Here is a 24,144-nt window from a genome sequence, read left to right as displayed (position 1 = left end):
ATAAAATGAATTAACCCAGAGAAAGAGGACAGATGCTATATGGATCATAGCATTGGTAGTTCTTAATTATTTAATATGTGCAGCTTTACAGTAGTCTCTAATATACATAGTTTTAAGTTTCTCTAATATTCATTATTTCAGCTTTTTTTTTTTCAGTTTAGTTCTAAAGACAATAACATTATTCAAAACTGATTGCTTAGAACCCACCAATCTATTTTCATTGGTAATATTTTTCAGCTCTTCCAAACAGTAAGCAGGCCAGATATGAGATCTTTTTGTAAAATTGGCAGTGAAGACATCTGCAAAAAACGTTCTGTGTGAATGTGGGAGTAATTTAGACAGGCTATTTACAAGGGCTTATCTCGCTGTGTCTTATTATTCCTTTGATAAGCAGACTCTTTCTAGAGTTGGATTCCTCTTGAGATGTTTTAATTGTCCTTTTTTTTTTTTTTCCTAATGATCTCTTTTACATAAAAAGCCCCTCCAAGGGAGCTGACAGAAGAAGAGAAACAGCAGATCCTTCATTCAGAGGAATTTCTCATCTTTTTTGATCGGACCATCCGGGTCATTGAAAGAGCGCTGGCCGAAGACTCAGACATCTTCTTTGACTATAGTGGTCGAGAGTTAGAGGAAAAAGATGGGTTAGTTTCTTGTGTGCATTAAAAAAAAAATACAGTAATAAGTTATCTGTTGATTCTAAATTCATGTGTGTGTCACCGTTGCAAATCCCGAATCTAACAAAAAAGAGGAGGATGAAATTCCAGGGTTGATCTTGCTAAACAACTTTGACTAAGGGCTTTGGTTATACCTTCTGGCTTAGAGTTTCCCTGTAATTATCATGTGCTTCCGTAAAATGCTTTTGAACTTGATATCTGGGGAACGGGCCAGGTGATAGAGACTGGCAGAGTCATATGTACCTCGTCCTCTGAAAAAGCACCCTTATAAGCCGCAGAAGGAGATTTATGTTATATCCAGTAGATCTATTTTTTTATGTCTAAGCAAACAGGAAACTGAAGAAAGTAAACACTGATAGACCTTAACTTATGTGGGAGACAGTGAACAGAAACTAGAAATGTTTTCCTCTTTAGACACCATAAAATTCTGTGTCTATGCCTTTTAAGAAACACATATGCAGGGATATATTTACAGATAAAACAAACAAAAAAAGTAATCAATAAAAGCAAATGGCCCCAAATGACTTTCTCTGTGACTGCAACCTATACATTGTAAAAGGCAGTGGCTGCTAACCATCATCGTGGGAATAATAAAGAGGCACTTTATGAACTTCGTATGAAGTAGAAATAGCTGGTTTTTAGTCGCCAATTTCTTTACGCCAAGAACAATATGAAAAGGTGAGAACTCCTGTCTTTTTCATCAGACCTGAGTTTTTTACTATTTCTAAAATTCAAATAACATTCTCAAAGGACAACCTATCATCATTGAAGACACTCGAAGGAATACAGCAGAGGCTCCAAACACAGTTTCAAAAGGGGGTTCTGAAATGTCCTAAACAGTTAAAGAGACAATAATGTTTTGAATATACATGTTGTGAGATGTTTGTTTTCTTTATAAAAGCCCACTCTGTGGCTCAGTTTATTTTTCTAGGTGCTATTTCCTTCTGGGTGTCTGGCCCCCTGTTATTCTGGCATCCTGACAGTTACTTGGGTGCATATACCTCTTGCCTGAGTTTGCAAGGGTGGAGATGCAGAAGGGTTAACAGGAGAAAAAAGCACACACAAAAAAACTCAGAATAAGGCAGCTGATTAGAGCCTAAGTAAATAATCTGAAACCAGGTCACCCAGTACAAGTGATGCAGGATGCAAGCCAACAGAATGAAGCAAATGAGCAGGAAAAAAAGGTGAGTGTGGAGAAATTCTTGAACCAAAGCCCAAGAAATGTAGGCAGTTTCTTATGCACATCCAAAAGCTGCTGGCAGAGAATAAGCATGACTCAATTTAAACACTCAGTCGATGGAGCAAATGCACGACCAGGGAAGTACTCTTCAGAGGAGGTTTGGTGGCCAGCTGAGTATCAGCCAAGGAAACACTGGCCCGAGTGTAATTATCCCAGACCCCGATGCTGTTTTAGTCTATGTGTAGCATCTCATACACTTGGTGCACCCCCCACTCTCCAGCATATCTGTTCATGGTGGAACTTGCCACTTGCTATTGAGCAGGGAGGCAGCCATTGCAGCTAATCAGAAATTACTGGTAAAGAGAAACATGCACTTCGCGTCTGGTCTAAGGCCAGATAAGGGAGCACTGATCTCGAAGACTCTCCAAGTGTGTGTGCTCCCTTGACAACAGGGACATTTCTAGTAAACTCTGCTTTAGGATAGAACTTACTGAGAGAAGGAGACGCCTTTAGCACTGGTCAAGATGAGAACCTGAAACAAATTTGACATTTCATACCAGGCTTGGGACAACATGTGGAAACCTTTTCTGGGCCAGGTTAGAGAGAGCTTTTCATAAAGGGGACCCTCGATAGTTAATTTGTGAACAGAGCTTGTTATACAAATGGATGCTTTGGCTTCAGGGAGTATTGTGTACCATGCTTTTCCATGTCATTATTTAAGCATTAGCAAAAGAGATAAAGCCCCATTCTGAAGCATCATATTTATCTTTGATATTTAAATCCTCCCAGGGATGTCCAGGCTGGAGCCAACCTTTCTTTCAATCGTCAGTTCTATGATGAGCATTGGTCCAAGCACCGAGTAGTCACCTGTATGGACTGGTCTCTCCAGGTAAGAATTATTGCTGGGATGGGACAAACTGAGCTTGTGTTCTCATAGCATTTGCATTAAAAAAAAAAAAAAAAAAGAGGGGTTTGCTCCACTACTTTGGATATGCTCCTTTACCTACAATTTTTTCTATGCCTGTTGGGTGTCTTTCTTATTTTCCTGAGGTTTCAGTTTCAACTTTGCACTCTGTTATCCATATATATTGAGTACTTACTATGTGCCAGGTACCCGACAGGGACCCGGCCATTCTGTCTCTGAAGCTGCTCTCATTAAGGTTGCCAGTGGTTTCCTATTTGTCAAATCCTGTGGTTATTGTTAAGCCTTCCTTGGCCCTGGCATTCCAGTTTAGTTGGCTTTCCCATTCTTCTAAAAACAATATCCTTCCACAGAGTTCCACACACTATTCTCCTCTGGTTCTCAGACTTTTCTAAGGCGTCTTTTCCTCCTCCACCCTTGTGGTCCTCATGGCCATGCCCTCACTGTTCTTCCTGACATGGTCTCCGTGGGAGATTTCTTCCACCGCTATGGATCCAACCACCACGAGGGCAGCCTGCTTCTATCTCCCACCTAATATCCCTCCTCAATTCCACTTCACACACCAGACAGATGCACTCAGGTGCACCAAAGAATCTCAAACATATCATTAAGTCATTATTTCCACATATTACAAATCTTTTTTTGAAACTACATTCTGTCTATGTTAAAACCATACCCAAGGGCCAAAGCAGAACTTTCATCATTAACATTAGCAACTTCTCCTTTATCTTCCAGACCCCATCAGTCACCAAAATCGTCTATTTCTCTACTCATATATTCCTCACCTCTCACCTTACAACTGTAGTATTGCTGACCTTCTGTATCTATGCTTGTCCACCTATCTTCTGAACATCAAGTCAAATATAATTTGAACAATGCAGGGATTAGGGATATCACACACACACACACACACACACACACACACACACACACACACACAGTAAAAAAATCTGCATATAACTTTCCAATTGTCCCCTGGTATCTGTGGGTGATTGGTTTCAGGACCAACTCTCACCTTCCCTCCACAGATACCAAAATCTATGGATGCTCAAGTCCCTTCTATAGAACAGTGTAGAACAATGTCAGCCCTCCACATCCATGGATTCCCAGCCGTGGATTAAAAAGCCAGGGATATGGAGGGGAGAATACATATTTATTGAAAAAATTCGGCATATAAGTGGACCATTGTAGTTCAAATCATGTTGTTCAAGGTTCAACTGTTATCTTTCTAAAGTTCTAATATGATCACTCTACCCCTAGATTAAAAATCCCTATTATCAATAAGAAAAAAATCTAAATTCATTAGTGTGGCATTCAGAGTGGAAGAAGACAAATTAACCAAAAGCCTGTTTGCTGAATGGCCAACTCAACTAGTTGACAGTTTATCCAGTGCTGAGCAGTGAAGTTATGTGGGCACAGCCTGGTTGTGTTCCAGGCAAAATTTGAACCCAGATGGTCTGAGCCCTGAGCCCATGCTTTCGATGACCATGCTGTGCTCCTTCCTGCAAAGACAATGACATAATAGCAGTGAGGAGACTAGGAATGCTGAGTCCTGACCATTTATGTCCAGCACCCTTTCTGCTTCCTTGTAGTCTGTGCTTTTAATAGGAAGAATAATCATTGATAGCTTTTAGTTTGTGTTTCTTACATGCTAAGCACTGTGCCAACTGCTCGGATGGCATGATCCTATTTCACCCTCATAACTTCACATGAGGTGGCCACTATTGCTCGTTCCATTTTATAGCTGAGGACATCGAAGCTCAGAGAAACTAAGTATTTGCTAAGTCATTCAGCTAGGCTGTGATAGAGCAGGGATTTGAACCCAAGCTTTTCAGTACATTAGGGCATATGCTCTTCACCACTGCCTCCCACAAATGGCAATAAATCTGGCACCAAGAGAGGTTATAAGTGCTAAATGATACGGGGCAGGTAGCAAGTGCTTTCAGAGTGCAGTGGAGTTTGGTATCTGTTTCTGGTCAGACAAGGCTTCTCAGAAGACTGGGATTTCAGACAAATGGAGGGGAGAAGAGGGTGTTCTAGGCAGAGCAGTTAAACAGATGGTGTGAAGAGCTCCATTTAATCATGCTGGAGAACTGAAGGGGAGAGTAATCCCCCACAACCGGACTGTCATCAGCCACCGAGTGGGTGAGTGTTCTCTCCTCTTGAGTCTCCTTTTACATCCAAACAGCAGAGCAGGCATGTCATGATGGAGCAGAGACTAATACAAGCAGGGATTGCCCGGCCGCATCCCGCTGCTGTGTGGGTGGTCTGTGAGTGCACTCGGGTGTGTGCACAGAAATCAGATCCAAGCCTAAGGAAACACTTAGCTCGGCTTGTTCACTTGTTCAGAGTCTGGAAATTACACAGGAACCTTATCTGACACATTCCTCAAAGGCAACGTGTACTTGTCCCTGGGTCGGCTGACAGTACTCCCAGAGGAGTGGCAGGGCCAGCTCCTTCTTGCTCATGGATGGATTTGCTTCCATGCAGGATTCTGTGTGATGCTTTTTGTTTCAGGAAGTGAACCTGTAAAGGGCAGGAACTCTACCATAGAGAAACCATGTTTATTTTCCCTCATTTTTGTGTAAGCTGTTCACCTACACAATGAGGAAGAGGTTTGCAATTCTGAAAAATGTACTTTATACGGAGCACGAGAAAAAGGTTTAGAACCCTCAGCTCCTACATGATAACACTTCTGTGGGGTTCAAAGACCTATGTTTATATGTGTATGGGATGAAGAGACTTCCTGAATAGATCTAGATGCAATCCAGTGATATTAACAAAGAAGGACAGAAGCACACCCTTACACCCTAGTAGGGATACATGCGCTAGGATGATTACCTGAGTGGAACAGAATGGAAAAAGGGGAGAAAAAAAGAAGACACTACAGTAAGTCCTCACTTAACATCATAAGTAGGTTCTGTGCCTTTAAACAAAATGACATAGAATGAAACCAGTTTCACCAGGGGCTAATTGGTATAAACAAGAGTTCAATTCCTAAGGCATCTCATCAATGTTATAACAGCAAAACAATGTTATTCGAGGATCTACTGTATGAGGTTTCTGTATAGCTTTGTTTTGATCTCCCAAGATTCTTAAACAAGAACACTTTAAGTTTGCAATATTTGCAAAATATCCACCACACATAATTTCCTGGAAGAAATGTGAGCACTTGGAGAATTACATCAACTTTGTCATTCATTGGATATTGTGTAGTAGAGAAGGTCAATAATACTATACACATAGCATGTGACAGACTGGTACAAAACCAGACTCATGGTCTTACTCCCACGATATTGTATTCCTCTCACATGTAAATTGCATTCTCCAATCTTTCAGTCATCATGATACAAACTCGAGTAATTTTGGACAGTTTTTTAGTTGCCAAATCAAATTTACAATAGCAAGAAAACTCCCACTGACACCAATTCAATTCTGCTAACATATGGATTTGACACCTACTTCATGCTGTGCCCTCTACTTCTTGCTTGTTTTGGAAATAGCATCCTAACTGGTCTTCCTACCCCAAGTTTCTACATTGTTGAGTCATTATAAGTATTCTTTCAAGATTAACACTTGTAAAGATTACTTATATGCTCTCAATATCACCTTGGGCATGTTGCCTGACTTCTCTTGGCTTAAGATTCCTCATTCATAAAATGATGGTAATAATACTTAGCTTGCATGCTTATTGTGACTATTGAATGAGTTAATGTATTTAAAGCACTTACAATTTTTTAAAATGTCCAGTACATAATTTAGAGTACTCAATAAATGTGACAGTGGGGAGAGTATTAGTAGCACAAGTATAAATAGTTGCAACATATGATTCCTACCACCCCCAGAGTAAAATCTAAAATGATTAGCCTATACTCAGTAACTTCTATGAGAATGCCCTGAAATATTTCCAACCTTTCTTCTGCCTTACCTCTTCATGTATCTTGGCTCACTGCCAAATGCTACCTTCTGAGGTCTCCTGAACCTATTCTTCTTCACTTTTGGCTAGCTTAAGCAAAAGGGAATTTATTGGAGAGCCACTCGGGTACTTATGTGATCCATGGAAAAGATAAATAACTGGGAGTCAGGAAGAGTAGAGATATGGGCAGCTTGGGGGAACCTTAACAATAAAATGCTATCATAACCTAACTCACTTGCCAGCCCACAGGTTTTGTGTCTCTGTTCAAAATTTACAATGGCCAGCTAAGAGAATGTGATTGGCCCATTGGATGTCAGCCCTGCAATGAATGGATTGTCCCTGGGAAGTTAGACAGCTGTTTACTGAGGTAACCTCCAGACATGGGAGCATCACTGAGCCAGCTGACACCCAAGAGAAATATCCTGTACCCATATTGGTACCCTTGTACATTCTGTCCTCTCCCTTTTCTCCTGATAACCTACCCATTTGACAAAACCCAACTCTCATTACTTTTTAGAAATCCTTTTCAATTTTTCTCCCTGCAACACCCCAACTAAAGTGGTTATTTTATCCTTTGTACTTGTTTATGTTCCTATCTTAGCACATATCATGTTCTGCTTTTATGTTTGTACTAGAGGCCTGGTGCATGAAATTCTTGCACGGGTAGGGTCCATAGGCCTGGCCGGCAGTCAGGGCCTATCATGGTCTTCCGCCTGCCAGCTAAGGCCTTCCTTCATTCTGCACTGCCCCCTGGTGGTCAGCACACATCATAGCGAGCCATCTGTCTCCTGGTAGAACTCCTGTGGGGGACAATTTGCATATTAGGCTTTTATGTATATAGATTATAGTTATACATGCATGTGTCTCACTTCCCTCTACTTAGCGGAAAGTTCCTGTAGAGCAAAGCCTGTTGTTGTTACATTCTTCTCCCACATTTTAGCTGGCACAGTGCCTTACAAATGCATAGGAGGCACTTGACACAGGCTACAGTTCACTAGAAGCCAAACAGACTTTAAATAGGGTTCTCACATCTTCACCTATTAGCATCATAACTGGGAACAAGTTACTCACCCAGGGACTCTCAGCTTCTACATCTGTAGAAATAGGAAAACCATTGCTAGTTTAGATTGCAAGGACCAAATGAGTTAATCACCCAGCTCCGTGTCTGGCACATAATGGGCACTTAAAACATGTTGTTTCCTTTCTCTCTAATAAAAGTTAGACTTTATTTCTCTATAACAGCAAACAGCTTGAGAGCAGATCTGGTCATTTCCAGGTAATAATTTTCCTAGGTTAAATATTAGATAATCCAGCCTCATTAATGATCACAAACTTCATACTTGTTCACATTCTCTTTAAACTCATACTTTTAACATTTAAGGTTTAAATAATTGTTCAGAAATTTACTTTTTATTGGAGAATAACAAATTTGACTAGTCATGTTCAAAGAAATAACAGAAAAAGGCATGCTAGAGGAGATTTTTGAATTCATAAAATTTCACATGCAATAAGAGTTAAAGTAGTATCTTTAGGACTTATGATCCCAATTATAGAAATTACACCAAAGACATTTCACTGGTATTTTACTAAAGCTCCCCCTGTTTTCTAAAGGGGTTTTAAACCCAAATAATTTAAAATATTTTTAATGGAAAAAAGAAAAGCTACAAGTGGGAGCCGACGATGAAACCCAGATGTGAAGCTGTGGGATATTATTCAAGACACATCTGGCTGCTCATTGACCACTCTGATAGTAGTGGTGGTGTTGATGTTTATAGAGTTGCCTTTTTACATGCGACATACTTAAACTTCAGCTGGACAGTCTGGAGACTTCTGTGTTTATCTAGATGTTAGTGTCTTTGAATGGGCCTTTGATTTAGCCACTGAGGAGTGTTTTCTGATAAAGAGTGATTACGTCCAATGATGGCTGCATACATGTATTGTAGGCTTGTACTTCCTCTGCATCAACCAGCAAGTTGTCGCTCCGTGTAGTTTTCTTAAATTGAGGGATCTTAAAGAATGAATAAAGCCACAGGGAAGACTTAGGTTTAATTATTGTAGATAGAAACATGTTGATGTTCAAATTTATAAGGATAATCTACTTTTAAATATATACACCACATAGTGAAATATAGGGGAGAAATTAAATGATCTCTGAGCAAAGGGTGATAGGATCTGTTATAATCCTAATATAATTGCATATGTAATGATATAATTTTTAATGTGGCTGCCCCAGGTAGGAGTGGCCTTTTCATGAAATGTTGTACCTCCCACAAGATCCACCCCTCAGTTTGTTTATTAACACACAGCACAGAGATATCATAGTGTGAGAAGGTATTTCTATTCACTGTGGAGTCCTAATGGTTTTACTGGTTGTGTTTCCTACACTTATGCTTTTAATTGTTGGAATTATTTTATAACAAGGGATTAAATATAAAGTCTTTCCACTGAGCACAGTTATTAAAATTTTTAAAAAGCATCTGTAATTCAATAGGTTTTGGCACAAGTTTAGCATGTGGTAGGAGTTGCTAGGCCCTAGACTCAGAAGTCAATAAAAACTAGTCTCTGCACTCAGAGTGCTTACAACCTTGTAAGAGACAGAGGTGGGGGGAAACCATAATACAATTTGACAAGTGCATTAATGGGGGACACACACACATAATGCTCAAGGGGACAATGAGAGGCAAGGGGAGGTGGTACATGGTTAGTTGGGATTGTCTAGAGGACTAGATGCCTGCATTGAGTCTTAAAGAGTGAGTTAATGATGTCTACCACACAGAAGAGGCATTCCAATGAGAGTAGCAGACTCATAAGTACAGAGGCCATACCTGTTTCCCCAAGGCTGGGTCATGGAGTGTGGGGAGGGCAAAAGGAGAGAGAATTGTAAGAGATTAAGCAGAGGAGTTAGAAAATGACAGGAGGATCCTATATGACCTGCATTTTATCTTAAAAGTAATGAGCCATTATAGTATTTTAAACAGAGGAGTGCCTTAGCAGATGTCTGTTGTAAAGTCACATTGACAAAGTAGGTGAGGATAGGGCCTGGGGAGTCTGGAAGCAGGGAGCCATTTAGGAAGCTGTTGCCTTCATTCAGATAAGAAATTAGTTTAGGAGGCTCTCACCTTAAGGATGGGAAGAAAACATGCTTTTGAAAGGTATTGAGGAAGCAGTGAAATAGTACATAGGGTTGAGAAAGAGGAAGCAGTAAAAATGAATGTGGAGTGTCCAGGCTGGGCAACTAGGCAAATGTTAGTGAAAGGCACCAAAAGAGGCAACATTGAAAGAGCAGTAGGTTTTATGGAAGGCAACGAGCTCATTTGTCTATGGGTTGCATCTGATGTGTCTGTGGGCAGCCCTGAGAAATCCCCAGCAGGCAGTCAGATATAAGGGTCTGAAGCTAGGAGAGAAATCAAGCCTAAAGGTATAGATTTGAACACTGTCAGCATATTAATGCTTGTTAAAACCATTGGAGTAGATGAGGTCGCCCAGGGAAAATGTGTATACAGAGACAAAAGAAAAATAGGGCATAAATGCTTCCTTGGAACATAGATAACAGATGGAGAACCTGTAGGAACTAAGAAGAGTGGGCAGGAAGAAAATCAGGAGAGAAATATGTAATGGAAGCCAACACAGGAGAAAGGAGGGATTAGCCCACATGCCAGCTAATACAGAAAGGTCCAGCAATGTGTGCAGTTTGGTAGTTATTGGCGACTATGACAAGCACATGTGGAATGTTGGCGGCAGAAACCAGATTGCACTAGGTTTTAAGTATGCCACAGCTTAAAATGAAAGTGACATTTAAAGTATGTAGTATAGCATGTGTCTGTAGAAATTAAGAAAGTTTTCTTTGTGTTGTCATCTTGGCCTAATTCATTCTTGTGACCTCTTCCCCTCAGTACCCCGAGCTGATGGTCGCTTCCTACAACAACAATGAAGATGCTCCCCATGAACCAGATGGAGTGGCCTTGGTTTGGAACATGAAGTTCAAGAAAACCACACCAGAGTACGTCTTCCACTGTCAGGTAGGAGTCAGCACAGTAAAAATAACTTACATCTCCTACTAGACCAAATATAGTTCCTGCTGCCTTGCATCTGTCTTATGTGGAGAGGAAGAACTGAGTTTAAAAATGGAATTGTTGACAGTTTTGGAAAATTTCCCCACAGTAACCTAATGTTTGGGGAAAGTGGCAACCCTCTCCAAACAGTTAGGAAGCCTGGTTGGGGACTGTGTGTCATTTTCTTTCTATTTAAAACCGCCCCCATAGAGATGAGTTTATAAAGACCTCACACTTATGAAGAAATCCTGGTGTACCACTTCCTCTGCTCAGCAGCAGCATATGCTTGCCCACCCACATGGACATCCGCAGAGCACTACCATTTCAAGCTCCCTCCTCTCTCTGAAATGCAGTTCAATGGGGTTTTGCCAATTTTAAGTTGAGGGGCGCCATCTTGCTTGCAGATAATATTTTTGTAGCCGGTTTAAGGGAATACCCATCATGAATCTTTCCTGACTTATTGAGAAATATAGATGCTGTTTCCAGTTTGCAAGTGCAGAGATCATTCCACATAGTTTTGGGTAGTTTACTCCTTATGTCTGCTGATACATTTGTCTTCTCGTCCATTCAACACAATACAGGCTGAAATTACACTACACTTGTGAACATCCAGCTTTGCTCCGTTGCCATGACTCTGCCTAAATAATAGGCCTCTGTAGTGGCCCAGGCACCAACCCCTTTATTAATGCTCCTATCCTGTGATTATGCACAGGAAAATGCAAAACAAACGTTCCAGCTCAAAGTTTCAATTCCTCAAATATTACAATTCAGACGTACTGAGTGGCAGTTTAATCTAAATACAAATACGTCAGTTGAAGGGGGTGGGTAAACCTGTTGATATTTGGAAGTTTAGTGCCATTTTCTATCTCAGAGCTGAGTATCTTTTTGAACTGAAATATGTTTAGACTTTAGAATATTATCAGATATAATTTGGGGAATAAGAGCTGCTGGAATGAAAGGCCCAGCCCAACCTGATTGAGTAGCCTCTGACCCAGGCCATGTTTTTCTAATTTGCTATCTTAAAACAACAAGAATTCTAGGTCTGCATAGTAAATAGCCTTTTTTTTTTTTTTGAACCTTTGAAATAAGAACAGTTTTTCCTTTCTTTGTTTCTTTTATAAGATTATCAAATTTGTCAGTGTGATATGCTCTTTTGGTAAACATAGAAGCACAAAATCTTAATTTTGCTCAATTTTAAGAAGTTTGTTGAATTACCAAGAAAATACTAAAAGGCTTATGGGTTAAGCAGAATCACATTTTTTAAAAAACAGTGCCATTTAAATTATTTTGATATTATATAAAGCATATCTTGAATATTAAAAAAGAAGTAATAATATATTGTTTTAGTTGATATACATGCTGTTTATCAAAATTTATATTAACTGATTATTGGTAGCCTGTGACAAAAACAATTTGATAATATGGTTAACATTCACAACATTGCATAGTAAACAGGCCAGTAGGAGCATAATAATGCTGAGTTAAGAACCGTTTTCAAAGGTCTTCGGAATTAACTGGAATTTTAAAATTACCTGTTTTATTGCACAATTGTAATACCAGTATTGATTGAAAAGAGCATCTTCTCTTTCCTCTTGTGGTATCTTTGGAATTATTTACTAAAGTTCTCATCAACGTGCATTTAATTTTATTTTTAGTTTTTCCATTAAATGATCAAATGTATGTATTTTAGAAGAAAATACACTTTTGATTTCAAAATAAAACAAACTCAGAAGTACTCTGAATATCCTAACAATATATGCTGACTAAAAATATCTGTGTCCCCCAAATTCCTACTACTATGTTCATTTCATCTGGTGACCAGAAGCAGATGGGGCTCTCAACTCTACTTAGTATTCTTAATAGAAGAAAAGTGAGAATTCTAATACTTTTAAACTTTGGGTTGATCAAGTGACATGTGCAAGAGACCATGAGGACTCTGAGAATCTAGGTACCAAATAAAAGCTACTCAACCTAACACATGTTTAAAAATACTGAAAATCATGATTGTGCTACTTCAGACATGAATGATAAGTAGTCACATAAACGACCCTTATTACTCATGAAAAATACGTTTAGAAAATCTTATGAAAATCTAAATTGCTGAATACCACTATAGTACCTTGCTTCTGTGATTAAATTATCTTAAACTGGTCTAACTGCAGGGGGCAGAATGTATCACCAGCTTTGGGAAAGTGCAAAGGGAAAGAGTTTTGGTCCCTCTAAGGGAGGAAGTGTATACAACCTAAGTAATTCAGAAGCCCTTCTAGGGACCCCTGGTGGTTTGAATATGCAGTTAGAGTTGGAAACCAATGGCATGTAGCGGAGAGAAGAAGAAAGGGGATGACAAGGTTACAAAAGTGGTTGGCTTCTTTATTTAAGAGGGAGTTCTTGCCCCACAATTCCCTGCTGCTCTTTGGCCCAAACTAGAGTGGCAATTCTTGCCTTTATTACTCTGATGATGATCTCCTACTGGATCCTATTTGAGAAATTTCCTAACCAACTCCCCTGTTCCTTCCCACCTTGTCTCACTCGCCCCTCCACACACATACACTCTTACATTTCCTATAGCTCATTCATTGCTGGGATCTGCTCTGGGGGTGGATGGTCAGAAGACCCAGAGCTGTTTTTCCAAGACCACATTCAATATGACATAGGGACAATGGGCACTGGAGAGTTGGCGAGTATAATTTCTTTTGGAATAGTGACATACCTAGCTATCATTAATACTCATGAAGTTAAGATAAAAGCCAGTAAATATCAATGGTTATCAGAAGAAAACAAAGTGCAATAATACTGAGTATGCCTGAGCTGATGGGAGACCAAACTAGGTATAACTTAAGCAGTCAGGAAAGTTATAGATAAATTAGTGGATGGAAGTTAGATGGAGGGAAAAAATAATAAGGGGAATAATAAGGGCAGTTTGGTGACCATGCACTGATCTGTAATAACTAAATGAGTATAACTACATTTGTCTGTATTTTACATGTTGCCAGCACTTCTCCCTTCGTGATCTCATTGATTCTTACAACCAGAAAAGATTCTTCTTCTTTCCCAGTTGAGAGACTTTGCACTGTAGGGGCTCCCAGCTAGTGAGCAGTAGAACCAGGCCTACACTCACCGATGGGGCAGCATGGACCTTGATAGCAAAGGCTGTGCAGTTCCTTCAAAGTGTGTCTCCGGCAGCCTGCCACTTATAAGGTGTTGGTTAGACATGGTCCCAAAGGTGGCTACTGCAAAGAGAAAGTAGATCTCAAGAGGTTGACCAGCAACCACTGGTAGAGGTCTCACGTCATGTACGGGCAACTGCTGGATTGGCTCGGTCCTTGGTAGCCCAGCAGCCTGGCATCACTGGCCTGGAGCAAAGCATCAACTACACCCTGGGCCTAGAATAGCCAGGCAGCAGAGCTTAGCTGGGACATCAGGGCACTCTCCTTCCTGTCCTTCAAGACTCCTGGGTAGGAAAGGCTCAAAGGGGCACGTGGGCCACTCAGGACCCCTTTGGCTGTGTCTGGGCTGGGGAGGGACATGACGGTGAGCCAGCCAGTAGGGCTGCCAGTAGTGGGGGCTTTTTAAAAGAAAACAATTTTAATGAGTATATATAAACATCTTAAAAAATTAAAGCTGCCAGTCTAGAAATAAAATCAGCAAATTGGAGACCTTGATTGCCAAGCCCGTCTCAGTTACAAGGTGCATTTCTTATTAACTGATGAATGGTAACAACTTCTCCCAAACCTAAAGGGGACCTTGGAGAGTCCACAGAATTAAAATACGTATGAGGAAAACCTAACCCCTCACTGACCTATGAGTTTTCTTCGGTATCCTTTCTGATGTTTGCTAAAGCTTACTAGTACATACAACACCTGGGCTCCTTTCGACATTGGCTTACTGACATCAGGTGGCTTGTGCTTCCACATTGTCCTGTGATATGGCAATAATTTCATGTAGACAGTTCACTTAGTAGGGAAGCAGCCTATGAACAGGGAGAAGCAACAGGTGTCTGGCGGTGATTGCACTTTCATCATTTTTTTTATTAAATATATTTTATTGATTTTTTACAGAGAGGAAGGGAGAGGGAGAGAGATAGAGAGTTAGAAACATCAATTCAGCTGCCTCCTGCACACTCCCTACTGGGGATGTGCCCACAACCAAGGTACATGCCCTTGACCAGAATCGAACCTGGGACCTTTCATTCAGCAGGCCGACGCTCTATCCACTGAGCTAAACCATTCAGGACCTTTTATCATTTTTTAAATCCTCACCTGAGGATATTTTTCCATTGATTTTTATGGAGAATGGAAGAGAGGGGGAAAGACAGAGAGAGAAATATCAATGTGAGAGAAACACATCCATTGGTTGCCTCCTGCACGAGCCCCAACCAGGGCCCGAGCCAAGGAGGAGCCTGCAACTGAGGTACATGCCTTTGACCAGAATCGAACCTGGGACCTTGGGTCCATAGGCCGACGCTCTATTCACTGAGCCAAACTGGCTAGGACTACTTTTATCATCTATATATATAAAAGCCAAGCGACCGGAACAACAGAACGACTGGAACAACCAGAAAGACCGCTCACTATGACGTGCACTGCGGCAGCCAACTGGCCTGATCAGGACCCTGATCGGCACCCCCAACCCAATAAGGGGCAGTACTCACCAGCCAACCTCCTGCGGCCCCTCCCCCTGGTTGGCCCAGCCCCCGATTGCCCCCCATTGGGGCTGGCTGGCCAGACCCCACCTGTGCTTGAATTCGTGCACCAGGCCTCTAGTTTTTGAATAATCACATTAGCTATCCATTTCTTGATCTCTGTGCATTCTTCATATTTTTCAAAAGTTTATAATTGGCCAGCTTTGCTCACTGAACAGAGCATCCACCCATGGACTGAAGGGTCTTGGGTTTGATTCTCAATCAAGAGCACATATCTTGGTTGCAGGCTCGATTCCTGTGACCAATCAATATTTCTCTCTCCCATTGATGTTTTTCTCTATGTGTCTCTCCTCCTCCCTCCCACTATCTCTAAAAATCAATGGAAAAATATCCTTGGGTGAGGATTAACAATAACAAAAAAACCAACTGTATAATTGCAAACAACTCTTTAGGCTCAAAAAAGTATCACTTGAGGACTAGAAAGCAAATGCACAAGAAACAGACATCAGTTCAATGTTCTTTCGCAAAGAGTGACAGGCTTTTTGCCTAACCATGAAAAGATTGCAGTACGAAGGCCCATTTCTTTGTTGAGAAGAGCAAAGCCAAACACCTTCCACTTCCACGGGCAGTTCTCGTGTCTTTTACTAAACTGAATATTTAGTGTGGGCTCTGGTCCTGCATTTTCTATTTTCATTTCAGTGAGAGCTGTCCATGCTTGGAAAATTTAGTGTGGACTCTGCGTAGAAATCAGCCACGGGCCTGGCCGCACGCTCTGGCAGCTCTCCTGCCGTCTTCTGTAGTGGCTTCCACACACTGTCATTAGATTATGCATCCTGACCACCCTGCCTCGCTCACCCTGGTGTGGTCTTTCTCTTTTAAACAGAATGAATAGAATCAGAAATATATATCTTAGAATTATCTGCATTGAGGTAAGTGGAAAAGTTATATTTAGAGGCTTGGCTTGGTCAGAGGTTTTTATTTTTACTTTTATTTTTTCCTGGTCTGGTTTCTTTGTTCTTAGCATTCCCTTTTTAAGGATTATCTGACATTGACCTGAAACTGAACATGACCTGAAACCCTCCCTCTTTCGGGAGAAAGCAGAATGTGAAGTGGGGTGATATTAACTAAGCTCATTGTGCCCCTGTTTACAGTCCTCGGTTGACCTTCTCCCTGTGTGTGGCTCCACGTCTCATCAAGAGTTTGTAAAGGTTAGAGAGGAGGTTGCACCTCACAGCTTTAGCCACCCAGAGTTTGGTTCTTCGTGAGGTTCCCGCTGACCTTGAAGAGAGCCCTCCACTCCCCCGCCCCCCACCCCCATGAGGAGTGACGGTGACGCAGGAGGGAAGTGATGGTGGTCAGGAGAAGGGACAGAAAGTCAGGCCTTGCAGCTCCACTCCTCACTGACCACACTGCCGAGTGACCTTGGGGAGTTGTGACCTTTGTTGCTCCTGTCTCTGGGGGAATCATGAAGTTTATTTCAATAAACTTGATTTTTCCTCCCATCAATTTTGTCCTTCCCCCAGCCCAGATTGTGGTCCATAATCCAAATCAACAAAACAGCTACAGAAACAAAGATATAAATGAATTTAAATGCATTTTCCAATGTATATTATGTCCTGAGCAGTGTTAGAATGTAACTTAAGGATTTTTATTATTATTATTTTAATTAAAGGGAAGGTCATTTTTTTATGGCCTGGCTGATAAAAAAAAAAATAAAAACAGAATAAGAATTTTCTAACCTTTTTTCTTGGATGTGGCAAGGAGTGGTTACTCAGTAGAAGTCAAAAAAAGAGAAGGGGATGAATGACTAGAATGTTCTTTGACAACTAGGGCTACATGTTCAACATGTGTCCCTGGGATGACAAAAGGAAAGACACAATAGGTGCTCAGTAATTGGAAACAAAGTCCATGGACAAGAACATTCTGACTAATACAAGCAAGACCCAAATGGTTTTCAAATGTATCTACCGCAGGAGTGAGAAACCCAGAAGGGGAAACCTCAACCATTGTCATGTAGATTGTGATACACATCTCCAAGTATACAATTAAGGAAAATTAAAGAATGCAGACGACCTAAAGGTAAAATTAAGCTTGGACATAAAAGATGCAAATTATATGGATCCGCCGAGAGGAACAGGGGCTCGGCAGTGCTATTTGTGCCGTTAGGAAAAGGCACGCGGGAGCTTTAACCTATGTGCTGAAATGAAATGCAGACATTCGGAAACGCTTCTTTTATGCCAATTGAGCCTGACTGGTCCAACGACCAAGGCATGAGCAAGACACTGATTCTTATTAAATCAAACAGCAGGAACTTCTTTTTCTGTGTTTGGCCCAGGAAGCTGGAAGCAGAGAAACTGCCTTGCCAGCTTTCATTCTTTATCTGCCATCTTTCTGGAATTTTCTCCAAAGAGCAACAGAAGAAGAAGCAGTATTGATCACTGGGGTTTATCTAGGAAAATTAGAATTATCAGCAGGATTAGAGTAAACAGACTGTATCATAAATGATTCCTTATCTGAAAATAGGCAAGTAGTAGACCCTGTACTTTACAAGTGACTGAGGAAGCCAGTTGTGAGGGATGCCATGAGAATACACCTTTGAACAAATTGTTTTCTTTGTCTTGCCATGTCATGTTGCAAAAAGCTTAATAGTATTGCAAAAACTATCTAAGACTGAGCATTTTTCTGCTCCATTAATGTGCACATATATTGGCGATGTGAGACCCCAACGTTGAAGTTTTATTCAGTTCCCTAAATGCCCTTCCCTTCCCATGCCCTGGGCTAAAACTACCTGAACTGGGCTTTCTCTCGTTGTGCTTTACCAACGAATTGCCCCAGGAATTATTGATGCTGAGCAGTGAGAGCCAGATGGCAATATGAGAAGTTTTCTGGCCTGTCACTTCCCTGGTCCTCACCACCCTGCCACCCGCCACTCATCATGCTCTAAGGCAAACGCGTGTTCTCAGGGGTCTGTGCTGAATGGTGATAGAGTTCTAGTTGCTTCTTAGGATTATTGTGAGGATAAAAGAGATAATATTAGTGTGTTAGTCTGCTCAGACTGCCGTAACAAAATATCATAGACTGGGTCGCTTAAACCACAGAATAATTTTCCCACAGTTCTGGAACTGATAAGTCCAAGTTCAAGGTGCCAGCCATTTTCCTGTCTTGGAGACAACTGCTTTCTAGCTATTTTCTCAAGTGGCAGAAGTAGACAGCAAGCTTTTCTGGGTCTAATACCATCATGAGAGCCCAATCTCCAAATACCATTGGATTGGGGTTCAGGGCCTCAGCATACACATTTTAGTGGAATATAACTCCGTGCATATAATAGGTGAACATGCTTTGAGAAGATGAATTATTCTCTTTACATTTGATTGTTTCACTATTATTGCATGGAAGTCCCTTAGGAGGAAGCTTAAACCTTGACATACATTTTTTTCTTGCTTGAATATACTCCTAAAGAAGTTTCACCTAGCTTAGAATCATTCATTCACTCATTCATTCAACAGATATTTATGGGGGACCCACCATGGCCAGGTCCTCAGAATAGCAATTGGCTGGAGCTGAGAAGAGAACTCTCTCCATAAGAACTCTTCAGTTTTTCCCAGTCCCCACCATGCCCTAATTCCTATCACCTGGCCAGCCCTTCTCACATTAGTCAAATTCCTACGTATGCTTTTTATATACAAATGTCAAGTGAACACAGAACCTGAAGCTTCTAAAGTTCTCTCATTCCAATCATTTAAACATTTCATTCATAACTAAATGATGGCGATAAATTTACTGTGTGCTGGGAGGCAGTTAAGCACATTGGGGTTATGGGTGGGCAATATGGTCATACAGCCTGGGATTATAATTTGGATCCCACCACTAGGAAGTTCTGTGACCTTGATCAAGTCATACGTGAAAGTAAAATAAATAAATACATATGAAGCTTTTACTTATTTATTTTGTTAATCCTCACCCGACGATATTTTTCCATTGATTTTTAGGGAGAGTGGAAGAGAGAGGGAAAGACAGAGAGAAACATCGATGTGTCACATAGATTGGTTGCCTCCTGCACGAGCCCTGACCAGGGCTCAAGCTGGGGAGGAGCCTGCAACCAAGGTATGTGCTCTTGACCAGAATCGAACTTGGGTCCGCAGGCCGACACTCTATCTACTGAGCCAAACCAGCTAGGGCGAAGCTTTTAGTATCAGGAATAGAGTAAGTAACCAATGAATGTCAGCTACACTTATTATTTAATACTAGAGGCCCAGTGCTCGAATTCATACATGGGTGGGGTTCCTCAGCCTGGTGATCAGGGCTGTCTCGCCCAATCCTGATGAGGGGTGCAGAAGCGGGGGCGGGGGAGGGGGTGGAAAGAGGGAAAAGAGAGAGGGACCGCAGGAGGTTGGCTGTGGGAGCACACTGACCACTAGGGGGCAGCTCCTGCATTGAGCATCTGCTTCCTGGTGGTCAGTGCACGTCATAGCGACCGGGCATTTGGTCGACTGGTCGTCGGTTGCTTAGGCTTTTATACATATAGATGCCAAAATGAAATTCAAAAGATGTAACAATCTATATGGCCCTGACCCAATAGCATGGATGAAGGCTCCCAATGTGTCAGGAATTACACCTTTAGTTGCTGATTGTAAAGGGGGGGAGCGGCCAGGGTGCCCGGGCAGCAGGGGAGCCCTGGGAGGACCTGGAGGAGAGCATCTAACCAACAAGGACAAAATGATCTCAACATCTTAGTCCCTGGTGATGTTGTACTAGTGAGCATGGCTTATGTATCATCCCTGCTACTCTGCTTCCACCCTGTGCTAGGTACATATGCATTAGCTTCCAAGGCTTAATTACTCACCGATTGCCTTGGGCAGAGGCCTCGTATAAGAGCCTTCTGGTTTATACATGGCTAATAAGACTGCACTGAATGAAGCCTATATAGACTTGCTGGTCATTCAGCATGCTGAACTCACTCTGTGGACCCTGGAGCAAGAGAAAGGAAGATGGGGCTGACAAATGTTCTCCTTTCATCTAAGACCAGATTAGCATCTTTGCTAGGAGTGGCCCTTCCTAAAGACATAGGATCCAGGCCCTCTAAGTGGGGCTTCCATTCTCTGCAATATCAGATTGTACTTTTCCTTTATCCTACAACATTTTAATATGGGCAGAAGCAGGTTTTTAAATATACCGGTGGTCTAAGTGGAAAGTTTTAGAAGGGCAACTCTATCCTCAGAGATGTGGGCATAGAGGATCCCATGTCAGGGAAGGAATCAGGGAATAGCAAGGGGTGGGCTGTGGTGTGCCCAGGCCGTTAGCACCCACCAAGAGTGTCCTAGGCTGCCACCACCTGTGAGGGGCTGCCTCTGTATTGCTTTGGCACCATTATATTCTAAGCGCAGACCCACTTCTGGACTTCAGGCCATTTGCTTCTGAAAAAAATAAATAAACCTTATTATTCCTCCTTACAAATTTGACCAAAACCTTTTGGTGTGTGTGTGTGTGTGTGTGTGTGTGTGTGTGTGTGTGTGTGTATAATTTGCCTAATACTGTTGAATGAAGGGGTGTTTGAACATATTGTGTTATTAATAAATACAGAGACATTAATATTCCCCAATAGTCACATTATTATTTTAATTCATCTCAGACAGTGGCTCTCAGCAAAAATCTATTCTTTCCATTTTTGTGATTGATTTTTGAAATTATTTGAAAACATTATTAGCAGATAGAGTTTTTGCAAGTAGAATCATCATCCTTACTTCTGGGGAAGTTTTTAACTTTTGTTATAACAAGTAGTGTACACTTTGCTTTTATCGTGCTTAGATTTGATTATAATTTTTAAATTGTATGTTTATTTGGTAGATAAAGAACTAAATGAGACATTGCATAAGTGAAAGATTTAGTCAATATTTATTTGTATTCTCATAAATGTACTGAGTATGTATCTTACCTGCTATAAATCATTGTTGCCGTAATCATTTAAAAAAAAAAAAACTACACTTTCTCTTGTAGTGGTTCTCTAAAGCTGATTCCTTTTGATTTGTTTAAAAAGTATTTCCAGCCTCTACATACAATAACGTGTGTTATTTCACAGTGTTTTTTTATTGCATTATGTTCAGTAGTTAAAATTAAATTTATTTTTATATGCAACACAAACCTTGACTTCTTTAAAATAAATTTATTATAAATATGGTCTTCTGAAAAGAGAAAGGGACAGGAGCAAAAATTATACACAAGTACCCACACTCATATAAATGCACACACACACCCAAGACTCTAAAATCCTAGTCAAAAGCTATATTTCATGAAAGAGAATTATAGTAATGTTGATGGTTTGCCAAAACCTCAAGCAGTGACAAAATCCACAGAGTGTCCTGAAAGGGATGCCTTTGCAAAACCGTGCCTCTCCAGATGGTTTAGATTAGAGATGTTTAAAAACACATGGCGGCATTAGCTTGGTTTAGAACTCATAGTTAATTCAGTAGATAAAATAATGCAAATTTGAAACCCTAGCCCGTGTATCAGAAAAATCATCAAATCTTATGATTGCTCTTAGGGGAGGTTGGTATGTGATGTGTTGATTTTTAAATGATCTAATTGAAATAATAAAATTAAGCAAGAAAGGGGTAAAAAAAAAAAAAGATTGAAAATACAAGAGTATAAGTAAAAACTTTCTTCCCTGCAGAAGATTTATTCCTTTAAGCTGTCAGATCCAATCAATTTGTATGGGATTCGACAGCCAATTGTCATTTCCTGAGATAAACTATGTAAAGAGGTTGTGTTACAGAGACAGCATGAAAAAAAAAATGGAAGAAATAGCTCCGGAGCACGATGCAGAGAGAGGCCAAAATGTCCGCAAAGCCCACATAGTGTTGCCAGGATCCCCTCACCTTCCCAAGAAGAGCAGATAAGCAGCTTACGCACAAGTTTTCCCTTTGGCTTATTCTGCTCTTTGTCCACATTTTAGTAAATTTGTTTGTCTTATATGTGGTTTTTAACCTTGGTGGGGCTCTGTGTGAACAGCGATGTCGCACACTGTGGTCTGTGGCTCGAGATGTATGAGTGACCCCAGGCCCCAGAAAGGCTCCATCACTAAAAGCTTGCCTCCCCCACCTCCTTTTTTTATGCCTAAAATCAAATGTATCCCCCCCTCGGATCCCACAGCGGGGCAGCCGGCAAACAACTCCTGGAAAAGAGCTTCTGTATGGGAACAGCATTGATTTAATGATGTATTTTACCGTGTGTGCTACCTGCGGCACAAATAAAAGCATGCAGCTATGTTAAAATTGCCACTAGAAGAATATTCATCTAAGGGTTCTGAGCCTTTCAGAAAACAGGGGACAGAGATTCTACAAAAATAGAATCAGAAGGTTTCCAACTATAGTTGATGGGCTCAAAGGGCTTGACTCTCAGAGGTGGCACAATATTCAGTCCCCCCCCCCCCCCCGAAAGATGGAGCATTTTGAGCATTTTCTAAGCATAAAAACTAGAAACAGTGGCTTTTAATGTCTGGAAAGAGTTCCACAATCAAAGCAAATGTGCTCCTTTAACAGCAAAGTGCACACACAACACATACACACAGACACACACACACAAAGAAAAATATGGGGTAGATAGAAATGCACAGAATTTCTTTGGACTCCTGGAGATTTCCATTATAAAATTAATTTAATTTTGTTTTAGCAACAGAGAGATTGTATTAGCCCATCTGAACTACTGACCCATAATTCGGAATCCATACCCATTTAATATTTGTAATCAGAGAATATTATATTTTTGTTTTTTTCTTTTCATCATTTCTTAAGTAAATGGAAATGTAAACCCCAGGCTTAGATCAAACTCCTATTTTAAGATAGTTTAACCATGTTCTACCGTATGGAGAATGAAGGGAGATTTGCTTGTTTGCTTTGTTTTGTGTGTGCTTGTTTCTCATATATGACGTAATACTTTCTTCATGAGACTATTAATATGTAGAATTGTAGAATCTCAGAGTTCGGAGAAAGTTTTGTGGTTCTCTGGACCAACTTATTCAAACTCTGAATTCTTTTGAATGGTCCGTCTTCCCTGCCAAGTCACCATGAGTCTTGCTTGAACACCGCTCATGCTGCCGGTCCCAGGGCAAACCACCCACCTCTGGCCAGTGCTGGAGAGTTTCCCAGGGAACTTTCATCCCATCCTAGAGGACATCCCATCCTAGAGGGCTGCTCATTATGAACAGACGCAAAGTCAGGTTGGAATGCAAAGGGACCGAGTCTGGGAGCAGGGCAGCTGGGTGAGCATGAGCACACAAATACAATACCGCCTGTCCTCCCCCACCACCTTCCTCGTGTGTCTCGCCACCTTTGTCCCCAACCTGGCTTCCTTGCACATCATTTCATCAAAGGCATAATAACATTGTGTCAACCCTACTGCCATGAAAATTGTTTAAAAGACTTCAATTTGGGGGAAGATGCTCAGGGAAAGCAAAGACCTACCTGTGCTCTGCCCATCATCCCCTACCCCTCAACAGCCAGACTTCTGACCATGTTCTCTCTGTGTTTCATGCCATGTCCTTCAATGCACTTAGTAAAATTGTGAAGACTTGCTAAATTTTGGAACTGAAATTTCCCCTCTATGTATTGAAAGCTACTGAGACAGGCTTAACATAAACCTCCTGCCTGTAGAACATTACAGTATGTTCTCTCCTTTGTAAGAGGGACATTTGAGCCAAGTTCTGGAACACATCACACATTCAGGCGGCAGGAAGAAAGAGGGCCAGTTCTTAAATCATCCATGG

General features: G+C 41.1%; 1 protein-coding gene across 4 annotated transcripts in view; it reads left to right on the top strand.

The window, feature by feature from the left end:
* The window catches only part of DYNC1I1 (dynein cytoplasmic 1 intermediate chain 1), a 246,102-nt gene that overhangs the window by 134,466 nt on the left and 87,492 nt on the right, over positions 1–24,144 (top strand). For all 4 annotated transcript variants that reach the window (XM_028156766.2, XM_028156777.2, XM_028156775.2 and 1 more), the window contains 3 exons: positions 479–641; positions 2,644–2,743; positions 10,586–10,711. In XM_028156766.2, the coding sequence (XP_028012567.1) occupies positions 479–641; positions 2,644–2,743; positions 10,586–10,711 (389 nt within the window). The remainder of the gene's footprint in view (positions 1–478; positions 642–2,643; positions 2,744–10,585; positions 10,712–24,144) is intronic.

The sequence above is a fragment of the Eptesicus fuscus genome, chromosome 14 (assembly GCF_027574615.1).
Source record: "Eptesicus fuscus isolate TK198812 chromosome 14, DD_ASM_mEF_20220401, whole genome shotgun sequence".
NCBI lineage: Eukaryota > Metazoa > Chordata > Mammalia > Chiroptera > Vespertilionidae > Eptesicus > Eptesicus fuscus.
The sequence above is the reverse complement of the archived record's forward strand: the minus strand, read 5'-3'. Positions and strand labels throughout refer to the sequence as shown.